Genomic DNA, 18,259 nt, shown 5'->3' with positions numbered 1-18,259 from the left:
CTTCAAGCTGAGCTGCTTGACCTGTGACTGAGAAACACTGGTTACCAGGCCACTGCTGATTGTGACTTCCCTTCCCCACCACCAGTTAAAAGGTTAACAAACTACACCACCTGTTCTAAGTGGCGGGCACTTCAGCTGGATCAGGGGGATGAACAAGGTGGTGAGTGCTCTTTACTAGCCACCATGGGATCGAGATTCTTCATGGAGACTGACTTATGAAATACCAACTAGGGGTCTATTTAAGGTCTTCATTCAGGCCAGGAGCATCTAGGGGAGATTTCTCTGGGGAAGGACTGCAGTATAGGCCATAAAACTTGCCAAGGGTTTTGCTCTGAGCACTTTCTATCATATATTTCATATGACACCGCATGCCTCGGTCCTGCTATTCTGGGGGAACGCATGAAAGTGATTCAGCCAGCCTGATTCCTTCCACTGGTTCCGAACACACTCTGGGAGCAGCACCTTCCCTCCTGCAAGGAAGCTCTGAACAGCCCTCTGATTAGAGAAAACTTCATTAGCCAGAAAAGGAAATGACACGTCACAAGAACTTCACAACACAGGTTTTTAGACAAGTTCCGCTAACAATTACTGCACCAAGGGGAAGATCAGGTCCATGCCCCGCCTGTCTCCCCCAGTGTCCAAGATGTTACCTCAATATTTCATCAGATTCGGCCAAAATGTTCCTGTTTCAATGCACAAGTTAGTCCCGCTCGTGTCCTGGAAGAAATACATACAACCCCCCAAAATAGACGAAAGAGAGACAAAAAAAGGACTTTCTACATATTTACAAGAAGCGGCCCCAGCCTCACTGTCCAGAGCATGTCGGAAGCCAGCAACCAGAGCAATAGAAGGGGTCTCTGCATGCTCCGTAGTTCCACAGAGCGTTTCCCCCATCCTAGACAGCGTGAATACCACCCACTGCAGACGGGAGCACTGCGGGGGGGAGGGGGTCATGCCACGGGCCTTTAATTCCTCAGTCCATGCGTAGCTTCATGTCTCGATGATCCATGGGGGCGACACCCTCGTTAGAGTAACCGTTTTCAGAACATAACGACAGCTCATCTGCATTCTCCACGCCGTTGTTTATTTCTGGGGAAGGGGAAAGACAAATGAAGACATGATTCAAGTGCTGCCAATCACTGGAGTCCCCAGCTGCACCTTACTGAAATGCACTCCCTAGAGGCTGATCCACTAGAGTTAATGGAAGTTTATGGAGCTCAGGACCTGGTTAGAGGTGGCTCAGCACCTCAGACCCCAAGGTTCTCTCGTTTTTAGACAGGTAAACTGAGGTACAGAGAAGTTAAGTGAATTGCATCTCACCCCCAACCCCACACACAAAAAAAATTCACACAGCGAGTCAGTGGCAGAATATATGGGCCTGATTCTGACCCCACAGTGATTTTACACCAGGGTGATTCCACTGTCTTCAGTGGAAGCACACTGGATTTATATCAGTATAAGCAAGATCGGGATCAGGCCCCTCCTCAGACGGCAGCCACAGAGGTGGGTGAGGTAATATTTATTTTGGACCAACTTCTGCTGGTGAGAGAGCCAAGCTTCCAGGCTACACGGAGTTCCTTTCCTTGAGTACCTCTCCCAAAGTACCTCTGTGCCCTGTGTGCTGTGAGACCTGAAAGCAGAGCGCGCTGAAGCTCGAAAGCTGGTCTCTCTGCCAGCAGAAGTCGGTCCAATCAAAAGGTATCACCTCACCCACCTTCCATCTCTAATATCCTGGAGCCGACAGGGCTACAATAACCAGGACTGCAGCTCAATCGAGACAATCCTGTGGCAAGTGCACCCCCTGCTGGGAAGACAATGACATGCCAATGAAAATAAAAAGTTAGTGGAAGATGAATGGGGGATGGGGAAGAGCATGTGCTTAAGTGGTCATTAGTCCCCTCCTGGAGCTCTTTCAGAACCTTCACCCACAGGATAGAGCCAGCTAATGCCCTGTGTGTGAGCACTCAGCTCATTTTACCTTCCAAAGAACTATTGTCTTTAATAAGGGGTGGAGGTGGGGAAAGGGGGCAACGAATCAGGTCAATTTCAGATGCCATCTAGTGGCTAGAACCTGCAAGACAGTTTAATGAGGCAAGGTTAAACAGAAGAAATTGACTCAAATTTTCAAACAGGCCAGTGCTCGGGATCGCAGTTAAAGATGGAATAGATCCAGTAGATCATGAAGTCCATGAGTGTTCCAGCGCAGGGCATAGTCCCCTCTGGATGGCGGGTGCATCGGATGTTATACCGACGCATTATGATCTTAACAGTAAGGCCAAACATTGCTTTCTTACTCTGCTGATATTTAAAGAGGTGACTGCAATTATGTTGGAAACAAAACTGTCTGACCCTGCCAAGTGCCTGTTACACACGCCCTAAAAGGGACAATCAGCCCATTACACAGTTAACCATTTACTTCCCTCTTCCCTACCACTTACAGCTGCGAGTACATCTCCCAGTGCACTCCATTCTCCTTTCACTTTAGAGCTGTGTGAGGCTGACAGCTGTTTCTCGCTTGAGAGAAGGGAGCTTCTACATTTAAAGCCCTGTTGGCCTTCAGATCCCCCCTCAAAAGTCTCCTTTGCCATGATTCCTACAGAACACTTTCTTAATGGCAAGGCTGCTGGCACGTGGAGACCACCACCTATCCTGCGGGTTGGTATGTATCACCTCTGTTTCCTTCCTTCTCACCTGTCTGTCTCCATCTGTCTTTTGCCATGTACTTGGATAGTCAGTTCAGCTCTGTGGGGCAGGGACAGTTTTTTTCATTCTATGTTTGTACAGAGCCTACCACAATGGAGTCCTGGCCCATGACTCAGGCTCCTAGCTGTTACAGGAATACAAAAATATCACCACCACTGAAGATTATTTTCAATATCCAATTGTTCAACTTGGTACATTTCTTAATGCTCCAATACTAACAACGGCCCAGAGCCTCGTGATTTTGTAAACACTCAAAATCCCTGGGGTTTGCCTCACTTCCTAGCTGTGTCTGGACAGATCCTACACTGATCTACGAGATCAGGATCCTGCCTGTGGTTCATGGACCTTTCCTGACAAAGCAGTAGCTTCAGTTATTATTATGCATCCTCCCACTACAATATTGAGGCCCGACCCTGTAAGCCCGACTCCCACCTCAATATCAGTGGTCATATGTGAGTGAGGAGCGCAGGGCCAGATCCTGATCAGTGGCATTGTCCAGTGCTGAGAGAATCACTAGGTGGCTGGTTGGCTTGCTGCTAACCCCTGCATCTCAGCACAGATTTTCAGTTACTTAGATTAGATTTTTTTCTTCCCTTCCTCTGCCTCCTTTCTCCATCCCTTTTAGCAGCTGATCCACAGGTCAGCTCTCTGCTTAGATCTGTGGTGCTATCCTCAATATCTCTAGTAAGAGGAGTGCTCAGAGAGCGGGGGCACTGGAGGTACTGGAACAAAAGGCTCCACTATCTAACTGATGGCGAGATAAGAGCAGAACTCCTCCCTCTGACCCTGGCTTTCCTTACAGACTCCAAGGATCTCACTTTCAAGTGGCCATACCTGAAAAGATCAATTTCTCCTTCATGATTTTGACGTCCCTGCTGGACTTGCGGACAGCAGCACTGAGCATGATTTGCTCCGGGTTGTAGGTCCTTATGCTTCCCAGACGCCATCTGCAGCAGAAAAGAGGGATATAAAACTCTATCCTCAAAAGGTCTATCTTCTAATGGCCTAAGAGGCTCTCTAAGCAAGCAGCCACTGACAAATGCAGTCACAAGCCCTGTCGACCCAATATGGCTTTATTCCACTAGAGTTCATGGGCCTTGGTGTTAGGCAAAGATGGATTGATTTTCTGAGGTGCACAGCAGCTCATCTCTGAAAATCAGGCAGTCCAACAAATGAAACCATTTCTGTGAAAGTGCCTTGGTCTTCCCTCCCTTGTTAAATGTATACAGACTAATTACAGGAGGAAAGTGTTCAGTAGTAATGCCTATTTCAGATAAATCAGAGACATGCATAAGGAAGACATCAGTACTACGTGCTTCAGAGGAAGGTGCAAGCAAACCCAAAGCAGGTTGTTATGGAATGACCTGGTCCCAAGAAAAAAAGTTTCTTCCTGACCCCCCACTAGAGAATGGCTTATGCCCTGAAGCATGAGCATTTGTAGCCTTTTCCAAAGCTCAGAAGAATTTTTTCAAATCCTTACTACTGTAACTCTGCATATTATTATCCATATACAACACAGACCAGGTGGTTTGAGAGAGAGGTTTGAATACTGCACAGCAAGAAGTGTTGTGATTTGGTCACATTAGTGACTGTGCTCTGTGACAGACCCAAACCAGTGGGGCACAGGAGTCTGGTAGAGGGCAAAAATACTGGTCACTGGATGAGTAGTTTACTGTTCTGAGTGACCAGAGCAGGGGCTGCACTAGAGTAATCAGGAACCTGCTAGAACCAGTTACGGCAGACAGGCTGATTAGAACACCTGCAGCCAATCAAGGCAGGATAATCAGGGCACCTTGGTTTAAAAAGGAGCTCACTCCAGTCAGGCAAAGAGGAGCCAGAGGAGAGGAAGTGCATGTGAGGAGCTGGGAGCAAGAGGCTTAAGGAACTGAGAGTGAGAATGAGAGTGAGAGTGAGGGGGTGTGCTGCTGGAGGATTGAGGAGTACAAGCGTTATCAGACACCAGGAGGAAGGTCCTGTGGTGAGGATAAAGAAGGTGTTTGGAGGAGGCCATGGGGAAGTAATCCAGGGAGTTGTAGCTGTCATGCAGCTGTTACAGGAGGCACTATAGACAGCTGCAATCCACAGGGCCCTGGGCTGGAACCCGGAGTAGAGGGCAGGCCCGGGTGCCCCCCAAACCTCCCAACTCCTGATCAGACACAGGAGGAGTTGATCCAGACTGTGGGGAAGATCACTGAGGTGTGCAAATCTGCCGATAAGCACAGGACCCACCAAGGTAGAGGAGGAACTTTGTCACAGCTCTGATGAAGGGGACAGAGTCAGATAACCTAGACCCAACATTTTTGGGTTTGGGGAATTAATTCTATTAATTTTTTTCTCTGCTTTTAAAGTGTCAATGAAATTAAACATCCTCCTGAAGCTTCCACCACACAGAACATTGGCAGAACAATGAAATCCAGCAAGGTGACTTGACCATAAAAGTGAATCTGTCTAGGCTGAGGTTCATTGTCCAAACCAAATAAATGGAAAAAGTAAAAAGCACAGTGAAACGTACGGTAGATTTTTAAAAATTTACTTTTAATCAGCTAACAAATTGGTACCAACACAGAGAAGGACTTTGTCTTTTTTCCTTTTTAGCCTGGAAGTGTCCTTTTAACACATGGGCAATTACATTTCAGAGCTATTGAATACTTCAGCCCTAAAAGCATACAGTGACAAGTTAGGCTGAACCTACACTGATGGAGGCAAGGATGAGGCAGCCATGAAGCGGAGCAGGTAAAGGTGCTGCACTGGGTGCCAGGAAACCAGATTCTGTCCCCAGATCTCACGCTGATGTACTAGGCATCCCTGGACAAATCATTTCACCATTCTGTACTCCTCTTCCCCGCCATTCCTTTGGCTTGTTGGTTTAGACTGGACTCTCTCCCACTAGGGGTATGTACAGTGCCTTGCACTACATGGCCTCAATCCAAATTGGGGCCACTGGGTACTACTAGAATATAAATACCAATGGGTGCTTCTATTTAGGCTGCATTCTAGACTCTCTAGGTGCAATAACACCTTTATGTTGGAGGAACTTCATCCAACTGCCTGTCCTGAAGCGAACATCTCCATGTTACGAATAAATCAGCTGCCAAGAGAATACTTGGGGCATAAATCCTGCTAAACTGTTTCAGGTGCAAAGTGGACATTTTTTTTGCATTGTTTTTTAGATTTCAGGGTCAACTTCTGCCTTTGAATATGAGGGTATGATTCCCACCAAGGTGCAGTCCAACTCTCTTCCCTGTGTGGGAAGTATATCAGGTTCTAGCTTTCAGGAAAGGATCTCAGCTAGTTCTCCCTTCTTTACATAGTAACAAAGAGTTCAGTAACTTTATGTTGACACTTCAGATATAGTGTCTGATACAGGATCAGTGTAAACTGAAAGAGTTGATGCAAGCCTGTCAGGTTTCCAGTTATCTGGCGCCACCAAGTGGAACGTCAAGGGAAATCAATACTACCTCATGCAAGGAATGCATTTGCTAGGCATTTAGCACCTACTGCAAAGTGCTGAACTCCCCACTTAAGTGCACCCCAGTTAAGGGTACTCAGCCCTTCACAGTGTCAGGCCCACCCAAAATGTTCTAGGAATACTCAGGCAGAAATCCACCCCGTGCAGCCTTTCTGCGCTGCCTCGTTAGCCTTGATCCCCCCACTTGGTAAGGCAACTCCCATCTTTTCACGTGCTGTACTATTTATACTGCTTATTGTATTTTTCACTCCATGCATCTGATGAAGTGGGTTTCAGCCCATGAAAGCTTATGCCCAAATAAATTTGTTAGTCTCTAAGGTGCCACAAGGATTCCTCGTTGCTTTTGCTGATGCAGACTAACACGGCTACCCCTCTGAAAACTATAGAACACTCTAATCCCACATACCTCCTGGGGGTGGTGTTCTGCCCTATCTAGTGGCACGAGACCACTTAGAGAGAGGGATAAAATGAGTCTGCTCTACAGTTTTAGCTAACAGCCAGTTGGCTTCTAGCTCATGCAGTAGAGGCTCCTGCACCAAGCTTCCCAGGTTCGATCCCATCTGCTGACAACAGGGGTCTGTTGGCATTACAACAGCAAGCAGGAGATTGCTCTTTACAAGGGAGAGGAAAAAAGCATGTGATGGACAAAGCTACACTGGGCTGACAGAGTCAAGGCATGTACAGCAGCAACCCGGATGAGGCAAGAGAAGGTGGAGCAGAGCTTGCTACATACACATCTTCCTGAATGCTCTCAGAGGCTGTCCCAAGGTGAGCCATTAATTGACTTTGAAGAAAAAAAAAAGTTTATGCCATCAGCGCCCAACCCAATGAAGGGCAGAGGGTCCTCATCTCCCACTGAAATCAGCATTGCAGCTACTCAACACGTCGCAGGATCAGGCTCTCCGCAGTCATGACCCATAATGAAATGGTCTGCTGTGAAGTTCTGTCCTATACGTTTCTCAGGTACTTGCAACATTCTGGATGGTGTGCAAGACTAGAACTAGGTCGGGGTGTCTCATCCCTAAAGGAAAGACCCAGCAGAATGAGTTATTTTAGGCCGTGACTGAGGTTTGGTTCAGATACACAGCTGAAAGGCCAGAACCCAAGTGGAGAGGTGACTGAATATAACAGTGGGGAATCTGCTGGCAGGATGTTCTGTGAGCAGCCCTCAGATTAGGAACTCCTTGCCTCGTGGGTCTGAAATAGCTGCAACCTAGTGACCTCAAGGGCAGGTTGTTCTCCCCCCACCCCCGGCTCTTGGGGGGTGGAGGTGAATTAGGAGGGTAATGATGCTTACCCAGGCAAGACTCCCAAGGATTGCAGTGGTCCCTGTGTTTTCCCTGGATGAGGAGTGCTAAACAGGGCCCAGAGTCTGCAGACTGCAGGCAATGTTAAGTGTGACGTATTAATGGCAACCACTCTATTTCCATCATCATCTCTTACCACCCGGATTTTCAGAATAATGCAAAGAACTAGCTACATGTTCAATTAGGCCCAACTCAAAGCATGGCGTGAATGAACCAGCGCAAAGGACAGTTGAAAACAAGACAGAATCCTAATGTTGAATATCATCATTCCTACAAATCCAAGACTTTAAAAAAAATTTCAAAAAAAGGGGTAGGTGCTTTTTACTTTTAGACTGAACTGAAAATAACACATTGGTTTGGGTCAGGGTCCTGTGGGTTTCAATCCCAGATGAAATACTATATACAGGGTTTTCAACATTTGATATGCCTGGAATCCAGAATTCCTATTTAAAAAAAAAAAAAAAATCCAGTGAGCATTTAACATGTCTAGTCTGATCACCTTGGCTATGAAAGGCCACAGAAATACATGTCCGTTTCTCAATGATGTTGATGTGAATCGAGCCTGTGTACCTGGGGAAGAATTTGCTCCACGGTAGTACCACTCCCATAACATTCATTGTATTTTTTCACTAGCAAAGTATCATTTTAAAAGGCATCAGTACAAGGCAGCTTCAGATAACAACAGATCCAGTTATTCTGCAGATTGAGGACAACAGTGCAAGTCGTCGCGTACCTTCTAGCAGGCAATACTTACAAATGGCAAACGTTCGAATTCAAAGGAGGGGAAATAAAAAAGGAGACACACAAATTGGGACATTTATCAGTAATACAATCTCATTGCTCAGAGCTAAACGTATGGAGAAGGTTACACATGAAGAGTTTGGTTCAAACATAGAAATAAAAGTGGTGAAGGCTTTACTGCAGAGTGAGGACAGATTTCAAATAGTCCCTAAAGGCAGAAGAAACTGAAACAGCCAATACAATAAACAATCAAAAAAGTATTTCAGGGAGCCTGAAATCCAGTGTCCTGGGGTCTTGAGTCTCTTCCAACCTACACTGGCAAAATGCCATTGACTTAGTGGATTTATCCTGGTTTATAGTGGTGTAAGAAAGAGGAGAATCTTGAGAGATTCTGAGCTCAGAACAATGCAGCAGCTGACGGCCAAATCTGTTACTACCCCTCCCTCCCCACTGATACCTTATCGTTGCCAAGACAATCGTGAAAAGTGAAAGCCAGCACTTGGACTATGACGCTGTGTTTTGCCTTGGACAGCAGATACATTACGCTTTGAGGAGATAGCATGGTGTCAGCTGCGCACGCCACAAGCCAGACTGTGATCTGGGACACATCAGGAGAACTGTGGAGTAACTCACAATTACGCTGATGTAACTGAGAACAGAATCCGGCTCAGAAGATTTGCCAAGAACTATGGTCAGCTTTCGCAGGTTGCTCAGAACAGCACAATTCCTTCCCACTTCTCAAAGGGTAACTGAAATTTTGCCATGAAGGGCTATAAAACCCTGAAATATTGTGTATAGATTTTGAAGCCAAATTTGTTAACTTGGAAAGGACTAAATAGAGCAGATTGAACTATAAAAACCCTGCCTGGACGGTGATTTTGCAATGGGATATTTCTACTGGACAGCACCATAGTTTCCCGGAGGTTACCTAATTAAAAGGTACTCAGGTATCCTAGAATAACACTCCTGCAAATGGAAGTGGCTTGTACCATTGACATAGAATGTCCAAGCGCCTCTAGAAGGGTCGGTTGGACGTGGCAGGGGAGGCCACCTAGTTTTAGTAACTATTGAAAAAGTTACGACTCAGACTCTCAGCGAGACAGTCATGGTTATTTGTGGAGCTGTGGCGATGAAAGCATCGTTCAGGGGCTGTTCTGTATTATCCCAGTCTGCAGTGAAGCCCTAGCAGAAAGAAAGAGGAGGGTGGAATGAGAAGAGGAGGAGGAAAGCACCAGAATTACCTGATCATGTGATAGCTGTGAGATGCCAGAATGCAGCAGAGAGAAAGAGGAGGAACATGCACAATAGTCAGAGCAGTAAAAAAATAAACGAGGCAAGAAGGCAAAAAAGATCCATTAGAACAGGGGTGGGTAAACTATGGCCCGGGGGCCGCATCCGGCCCTTCAGATGTTTTAATCCGGCCCTCGAGCTCCTGCCGGGTAGCAGGATCTGGGGCTTGCTCCGCTCCAGCCAGGGAGCGGGTTCGAGGGCTTGCCACATTCTGTGCATGCTGTGGCTCCACGCAGCTCCTGGAAGCAGCAGCATGCCTCCCCTCCGGCTCCTACATGTAGGGGCAGCCAGAGGGTTCTGCATGCTGCTCCTGCCCCAAGCGTTGCCCCTGCAACTCTCATTGGCTGGAAACTGAGGCCAATGGGAGCCGTGGGGGTGGTGCCTGTGGACGGGGCAACACACAGAGCCACCTGGCTGTGCCTCCGCATAGGAGCGGGAGTGGGGACATGCTGCTGCTTCTCAGAGCTGCTTGAGGTAAGCACTGCCCAGAGCCTGCACTCTTGACCCTTTCCCGTGCTCCAATCCTCTGCCCCAGCATTGATCCCCCTCCCACCCCCTGAATCCCTCGGTACCAGCCCGGAACACCCTCCTGCACCCCTAACTCCTCATACCCAGACCCACCCCAGAGCCCACGCCCCCAGACAGAGCCCTCACCCCCTACCCTGCACCCCAACCCCGTCCCAGCCTGGAGCCCCCTCCTACACCGTGAACTCCTCATTTCTGGCCCCACCCAGAGCCTTCACTCCCTCCTGTACCCCAACCCCCAATTTCGTGAGCATTCATGGCCCGCCATACAATTTCCATACTCAGATGTGGCCCTTGGGCCAAAAAGTTTGCCTGCCCCTGGGTTAGAAAGTCATCTCAATTGGTACTTCCCCACTTCCAAGACCACAGAGACTCGCCATCCTGTCGCTAGGGCTGAGGCTGAACAGTACAGTAATTTGTAGCCCTGCCCTGGAATGCAGGAAAGCCATTCCGAGGGGGTAGGATGAGCACATCGAAGGTGTAGCTCCCTTCCAACCCATCACCCCATCCTTGGGGTGAAGAAAGTAACTGATTTGCCCAGCAAGACGTGCAAAGAATCCACAAGGGTCAGATTCTGAGCCTGTCTCGCAGGAGCTGAATCACTGCAGCCAGCAGAGAGAGAGAATGATTCAGCTGGGATGGGTTTCTGAACTCCCCAAATGCAGCACCAACACTTCCACACAGCAGAGAAAGGAACGAGGCATGGGAATAGCTCCCTCCAAGTAACACCCACAGGGCAGAGTGTAAGTTCCCAGTCCCATGTTTGTAAAAGCAAGCCCTTGGCTTTAGTGACAGCAACTGGAATTTGTGGTGTTGCATTTTTCTTCACTTTTTTTTGCTTGAAGTCTTTAAAAGTGACAAAGAGATGCCTTGGAGGGTAACGTGCTGGCTATGGGAGGTTTTAATACTCACCTGTAACTGATTGACCCTGCAAACTACATGCCTCTGGGTAGATACACTAATAGGCTCAGACACATTGTGAGCTACAGGGTAAATACAAGGGACTGAAATTCAGCCCTAAGGAAAGCAGGTACTGCCGAAATGAACTGCAAGTGTCCCTGCTTGCACCAAATTTGAATTTGTATATGGTCACCAAGAGTATTTCTGAGTTCTTACCACCACTGAGCACAGTGGGGACTTCAGGCACTTACCTAAATAATAATTCTACCACTCCCTCAATGTCTGTTCATTTCACCTCTCACCATGCTCTTTACATTCCTTTGCCAGCCATTTTAAAATCCCTGATTGCTGGAAATTATCCCTGTCTCTCCACATACTCAGAAGCCTGGGCAACTATTTAAACAGCCCAGTTTTTAAGGGGTGTAGCTCAGAAAGATTAAATACACCTCTACCCCGACATAATGTGACCTGGTATAACATGAATTCGGATATAATGCGGTAAAGCAGCGCTCCCGGGGGGCGGGGCTCTGCGCTCTGGTGGATCAAAGCAAGTTCGATATAACGTGGTTTCACCTATCACACAGTAAGATTTTTTGGCTCCCGAGGACAGCATTATATCGGGGTAGAGGTGTAAATATATAAATTCAGACTGTCTTAAGATGCAGATTCTTGGAAGGGATTCAGAGGAATTGCTGTAGAACTGCTTTAGGAAAGACCTGAAGACTCTGAAATGAAAGGTCTTTGGTCAAATGGTTGCCACTCCTCCCTTAAAATTCCCAAACACGAGAGCAAGTCAGACAGTCACACCCTTGTGACTGATCCAGGGTGCTCAATGCATTTCTTTATCTGGTTTTCATCTGGGGTAAGGGTTTATTTGATTTGTATGATTCACCTGCAATTTAAGAAATCACATTTTAGTCCCATGTGAAATTCCCTGGCTTGTGTTATGCAGACTAGATGACCATAAGGGTCCCTTTCTGGCCTCAAAATCTATATTATTCAAAATATAGTCAAAATTCTGATAATTTTACAGACGTGCTTTTGGTTTCTGGGAAATTTCCTAACGTGATATGAGGATATTGAACCAAACTGTTGGTCAGTTACACTTATGCCACAACAATGAGTCAGTGAACAAAACTCATTGCCGGCATAACTCCGCTGCCTTGGAGTTACCCCTGTTATGAATCTGGGTTACTGAATTCAGCAGATGGCAAAGGTATAAGAGAGATGAACAAGGCCAGTTAGATGCAGTCCAACAGCTCTAGCTTCTGGCATGGAGTCCAGTCAGTAAGTGGGGTTCTCAACAGCTGCAGACACTCTACTGTAACACATTACAAAAATAGCAAGGTAATTATCCGCACAGGGAATTAGTCACAAAGCAACTTAGTCAGGGCAACGTGACATTGCAATCACTAGCTCGCGAAGCTGAAGCGGATGTTTCATGGGCGACTGCTGTGCCTAATGCCAAGATGTTTGTGGTAATAATCAGGATGGAAATTACAGCCCATTCAGTACATACACTGTGGTGGCTTAGATGTGCCAAACAGAAGCTTACAAAGAGAAATTCAGAAAAGGAGAAGGTGGAGTTTTAAAATGACACATTTCCTTAGGCAGACACTGCTGTCTTCCTGTCCTCAGAGTGTATCTATTTCTGAGTCCAGGTTTTCCAGGACAGCCAGGTCACATTGTCATACCTGGTGATGAAAAGTTCCTCTTTGGAAGAAAGGCAAGTTTCAGGGGATGTGCCAGGGTTCCCCCCAGGATAAACAAAGGAGAGCATGGCGTGGGTGACTGATACTTGTAAAAAGGTTCCAAAAACATGTTAAACATTTCCCTACCCTGCCATTATGAATTCCTAATGCAAACAAGTAGGTTTACTTGCAACTTGCCAAAAAATTAGATCTTCATCCTATGAGCGAGTGGGGTACTCTAGTTTGTGTTCCGCATTTGTTTCCATATTTAACAAAGATATTTAATTCTCAGATAAACCAAGGAACCAAATGCAACCTTAGCTATGGGATCTTTAATGAAGTTTCCAGTACCAGCTAGTAGAAGTTATTGCTCCCTCTGTTCGTTAGCGAAGAGTGAGGAACCTTTCTCCACACGTTAAGATAAACCTGAACTGTAAAGCCATCAGCTGATCAGCGAAGTTATGACAATCTCATGCTTTTCTGCTTCCAAACTGAACATTGAAATTTTAAAACGTCGCAACTATTACAGGTTTCTTTGCATTCTAACTCATTCCCATGACGGGAGAATCTCTGGAGCTGCTGAGAATTCCTCATATAAACTTTGAAGTATTTTAAGCTTTTTCCTGGTGGTGCCCATTTCTCTTAAGCATTGACAGTTCTCTCCCGCATACATTTTTTAGTGTCACAGCAAGAACCACACCAAGTTTGAACCACCACCCCTTTTTAGAAGTCCTCATTCTTCATAATCTTTGTGTCTCATGTAGCAGCTTCAGTCACCTGCTTATAACTGAGTGGGGGTAGCTGAGGGGATAAGTAAATTGGGACTGGGGGTGATTATAAGTGTCATTATAAGCAAGGCTCTAGAGTATACTGCATCTCCCTTTTATCTCCACACCCTTGAGATGAACAAACACACCACAAATACATGAGAGTTGATCTGTATTAATGCTACTTACTTCTGGAATATAAAAACTCCTACAATTATGGTAAATGAAATGAGATCAGCTGTTATCCAGATTAGATTGTACTCATCTGGAGGCTGGAAGAGAAAAAGACAAGCACACGTTATACCTTCCAGTTTGTACAAATTTGGAGAGCGTTCAATCCTAAATAGATTGTTGTATACAGAAATATTACAAACTTCATGACACAGACATGTGCCCAGTAGATGGACCAAAGCTTCTTTTTTCCTCTAGCCACACCCGAGCAAGCAGGATTTTGGATCCCAGTTCATCTGGATCCCCAAGCTACCCGTTTTTTACTTGTAAAGAAAACCACATTGCCAGGAAAGACCTGCAAAGCCGCATCCATTCTAATCCTCTTTTCGCATGCTCCCAGTGTTCTCAGCACTCACCTTTTGGGCTGAAAATGTCCATGTCTTGTGTCTCGCTCTGAAGAGGAGATTAAACTACCTTTGGTTATTTCTGAGTTTATGGGGGACTGAAAAAATACACAAGAAATTCTCTACCCAGACTGTGATTTGAACTACAATGGGTACAGCTCAGGTTTTAAACTTGGCCTGGACACACTCCCCATTGAGCAGCAAGGCCCCGATTCAACTAAGCACTTCAATCCCTCTAACAATCTGGGCCCAAGTGTAGCTGGGCTCAGCGTTGCAATGCCTAACTGATTTAGGAGCCTAAAGGTCACTTTCAAAAGGGATTTAGGTCACTTAGAAGCCAAAATCCTGCCGTCAATGGGATTGTGGCTCCTCAACACCTAAATTCCTTTTGAAAATGAGATTTAGGCTTCTCTACCAGTTTGATGTTGCAATGCTGAGGGCAGCGATACCAAAACACCTTTACAAATCCAGGCCCAAGCATGTTTTTATACTTCAGTAGCAGATCCACAGCTGGTGAAAATGGTTATAGCTCCATTCTCGTCAATGAAGCTATGATCATTAACACCAGTTGAAGATCTGTCCCTAAGTACGCAAGTAGTCCCAGGAACCTCATGCGCTTTACTGAAGGGGGGTGCAAGGGCTTTGCCAAATGGAGAGAATCTAGTTTTAACTAAAAAGTCAAGTGATCGAAAAATAACTTAAGGTTATGCTCAGAGGGCAGCTATACCTATCAATGTATCTCTGCTCTGCCCACACAGCCCTGCAGATATGACCATCTCCAAGAAAGCAAAGAGTTGCCCTTTGCTGAGCCCAATCACCTTGCTAAGTCCCCAGTTCAGCAGTGCACTAAACGCAAGATGTGAGAGAGTCATTGGGACCTTATAAATGCTAATGCTAGTAAACGCAAACCACTTTTTTCTGTTCTTTTAAAAAGAAGCACGGAATACGTAATACAAAAAGCTGCGCTCACGCAACGTTAGGGTTACCTGGATGAAAACCAGAACACAGAAGATAAGACTAGGAGCTAAATCTGTTTAGCTTAAGAAAGAGAAGGTTAAGGGGTGAGTAGACAACTGTCTGTAAGTATTTACATGGGTAACAAATATTTAGAAATGGGCTTGTCAATCTAGCAGAGAAAGGTTGAACTGATCCAATGGCTGGAAGCTGAAGTGAGACAAATTCAGACTGGTAATAAGGCATACATTTTTAACAGTGAGGGTAATTAACCACTGAAACAATTTACCAAGGGTCATGGGGGATTCCCCATCAATGACAATTTATAAATCAAAATTGGATGCTTTTCTAAGAGATTTGCTCTAGGAATTATTTGGGTGGGGGTGGTCCGTGGCCTGTGTTATATAGATCAGATTATCACAATGGTCCCTTGGAGTCTATAATTCCTTCAGCAATGCTTATTCTATCTCCCTACATGTAACAGCTTCTATTCCTGTTTATCTGTCTCAGGGTGGCTGAGTATAGCACATTTTATATTGTAAAAAGCGTATCATAACTTGGCACATCCTGTTAGTTTTATCTAATGTTTCTGATGGAGTTTTAAATCTTTGCATTTAACAACTGTGAAACAATGACATTGTAATAAATCAGTATTTAAGTGTTTGAACTTACTCATTTATCTATATACATTAACTATATTTAAACAAACATCACAGACATGTGACCTCTCATTTGAGCAGGTCAAAATATTTTAACTAAAAATTTCTGGACAAAATATAGGGTTTTGATGAAAGAATTTTATTTTTTTTTGACGGCAAAAAGTTGATTGACTATATTTTCCAATTTTTTGACAGGAAAATGCAAAGCAAAACATTTCATTTTGAATCAACATTTCCAAAATGTCAACATTTCAAAACTAAATGTTTCAATCAAAAAATGCCCAGTTTTTCATCAGGGCATTCCCAAATTTAAGGGTTTTTTTTTTTTGGGGTAACTTTTCATTCCATGAGAAAATTTTTGATATTATGAACAACAAAATGTTGAAATATCAGACTTCCCTATGGGACGAAAGTTCTGTTTTCTGAACAGCTCTCTCTCTCTCAACTGGAATAAAATACTAGCTTTAGAAGTTAGACAGGATTATTTCTGTAAAGAAAAACTAAGTGTTTTAATTCACATACACTATGAGTGACAGCATTTGCAACACATCAACGAACCGAAATCTCCCCACAACACCTAAATGCTGAGCACTGCTGGGAAAGGGGCACGGGAAGTAAACACATCTGTTCTGCCGGGATACACAAAATTGAGGCCTTTTCTACACTATAGGGGGAGATGGATCTAAGTTACGAAACTTCAGCTATGTGAATAACGTAGCTGAAGTCAATATACTTAGATCTACTTACCGCGGGGTCCACATTATGCCATGCCGACTAGTGACACTCTCCCATCGACTCCCCTTGCACTTCTTGTTCAGGTGGAGTACAGGAGTTGATGGGAGAGCGATCGGCGGTTGATTTAGCGGGTCTTCTCTAGACTTGCTAAATCAACCATTGATGCATCGATCACCACATGTCAAACCCCGAGTAAGTGTAGACAATCCCTGAGCTCAGTTGGTTCAAGACTTGTGCAGTCATCCATCAGATCTCACCGTTTGAGTTGTACTGACAGTTTCGCTATAGGAAGCCATTCGTTAGAAGCCCTCTGCTCACAAGAGGATATTTTTGACCTGAACAGTAGACCTGTTCTGTTGATGAGCTCTCCAAACACTGATCACTCAAATTTAGTATCGGTTCAGTGCCGTGCTCAAAGTATATTCAAACACCGGCTCCTCTCTCTGGGGGAAGTTTTCAAAGGCATCAATGGGAATTAGGCACCAAACTTGTTGATTTTCAATGAAAGTTGGATGTCTGTCCCATGTGCCTTTGAAAATTTCCTCTTATAATGATATATTGTAGGCTAGTACAGTTGCTGCGCCATAGAAAAGACTATCATTTTCAGAGCCACTTGCACAGGAAATGTAGTTTGAAATGGAAAGCTGCATGTATATAATAGCAAAAGAACAGTTGCACTGCAAAAATCTCTCTTTCACATGCCTGGCAGCAGGAATGACAGGCCTAAAGTACCTGCTAAAATAGCAGCCCTGGAAATATTTTAGCATGGCTTCTGTGCAGCTGAACTGAATCTGCACATTTTGGACTTGGAATTATTAATACCAGGAACTGGCTGGTGAAAAGAATCAGCAAGAGCATGAGTGAGCATATCTGTCAGCAAGAAGCCTCAGTTACCACAGAGACTGATGCAGCTGGCACTGATTTACCACAGCAGCAAATGGAAATGACATCCCTATTCATCCTTAAAGTGCAACAAAGCCCCTGGGGTCACCTGAGGGCCATAAAGAAATGTGCCTTGGAGATCATCACTTTTCAGCAAGAATGAGAGGTTTGCTTTGGCTCCCAGATTGAAATCAATTCTGGAAGAGTCCGATTTAGTCAGAACAGAATTCAGATGATATGAATCACACATGGCCCTGACACTTACAGTACGAAGGGAGTTTTATGGTGAACAGCAGCCAATTATACATTAGTATGCACCGACAAATGGGTTAATCTGAAAGACTGAATAAAGAGAAGATTGGACCAAACTCCATCTGTGATGCGCACACAGTTCCCACAGAGTTCAGCGAGAGCCAAGGTTACATCAAAGGGAAGAGTTTAGAAGACGGGACATATTTTTCTCACCAGACTTGTTCTTTGCAATACATCTGTTTTTATCTCCCCATTTCTTGTGCAGCAAGAGAGGGAGGGATAGCTCAGTGGTTTGAGCATTAGCCTGCTAAACCCAGGGTTGTGAGTTAAATCCTTGAGGGGGCCACTTAGGGATCTGGGGCAAAAATCTGTCTGGGGATTGGTCCTGCTTTGAGCAGGGGGGTGGACTAGATGACCTCCTGAGGTCCCTTCCAATCCTGATATTCTATGATTCTAAATGTGGCTTTAGCTCATTTACTTTCTTGTTACAGGCAATATTGATGAGGGAAACTCATTTTTATTGTTCTCCATGGTGGTGACCTGAGAGATATTGTGGCCTAGCACTGGACTGTCAGGAGACCTGGGCTTGATTCCTGGTTCCTCCCCCAACTGTGTCTCTGACCTTTGGCAAGTCACCTTTCCTCTTTGTCTTAGTTTATGGGACTAACGACATTGCCCTTCCTCTGTAAAGTACTCAATGGATGAACAGTGCTCTATAAGAGAGCTCAATATATTAAGACAGGTCTCACTGTATTTTTCCAAACTCTGATGTTTGAAGCTGAACCACTGGTCAACTTTTTAAAATAATT

At 45.2% G+C, this 18,259-nt stretch overlaps 1 protein-coding gene across 3 annotated transcripts in view; it reads right to left on the bottom strand.

Moving 5' to 3' along the window:
* Positions 1 to 548: 548 nt before the first annotated feature.
* GDPD5 (glycerophosphodiester phosphodiesterase domain containing 5) overlaps positions 549 to 18,259 on the bottom strand; it is a 332,218-nt gene continuing 314,507 nt past the window's right edge. For 2 of the 3 annotated variants that reach the window (XM_030557463.1, XM_030557479.1), the window contains 4 exons: positions 13,583 to 13,665; positions 9,462 to 9,476; positions 3,538 to 3,650; positions 549 to 1,089 (listed from right to left, as the gene is read on the bottom strand). In XM_030557463.1, coding sequence (XP_030413323.1) covers positions 974 to 1,089; positions 3,538 to 3,650; positions 9,462 to 9,476; positions 13,583 to 13,665 — 327 coding nt within the window. In that variant the 3' untranslated portion in view covers positions 549 to 973. The remainder of the gene's footprint in view (positions 1,090 to 3,537; positions 3,651 to 9,461; positions 9,477 to 13,582; positions 13,666 to 18,259) is intronic. The other variant, XM_030557472.1, reaches the window with a different exon arrangement.

Source organism: Gopherus evgoodei, chromosome 1 (assembly GCF_007399415.2).
Source record: "Gopherus evgoodei ecotype Sinaloan lineage chromosome 1, rGopEvg1_v1.p, whole genome shotgun sequence".
Classification (NCBI taxonomy): Eukaryota; Metazoa; Chordata; order Testudines; family Testudinidae; genus Gopherus; species Gopherus evgoodei.
Note: the sequence above shows the minus strand (reverse complement) of the source record. Positions and strands in the feature narration are given on the sequence as shown.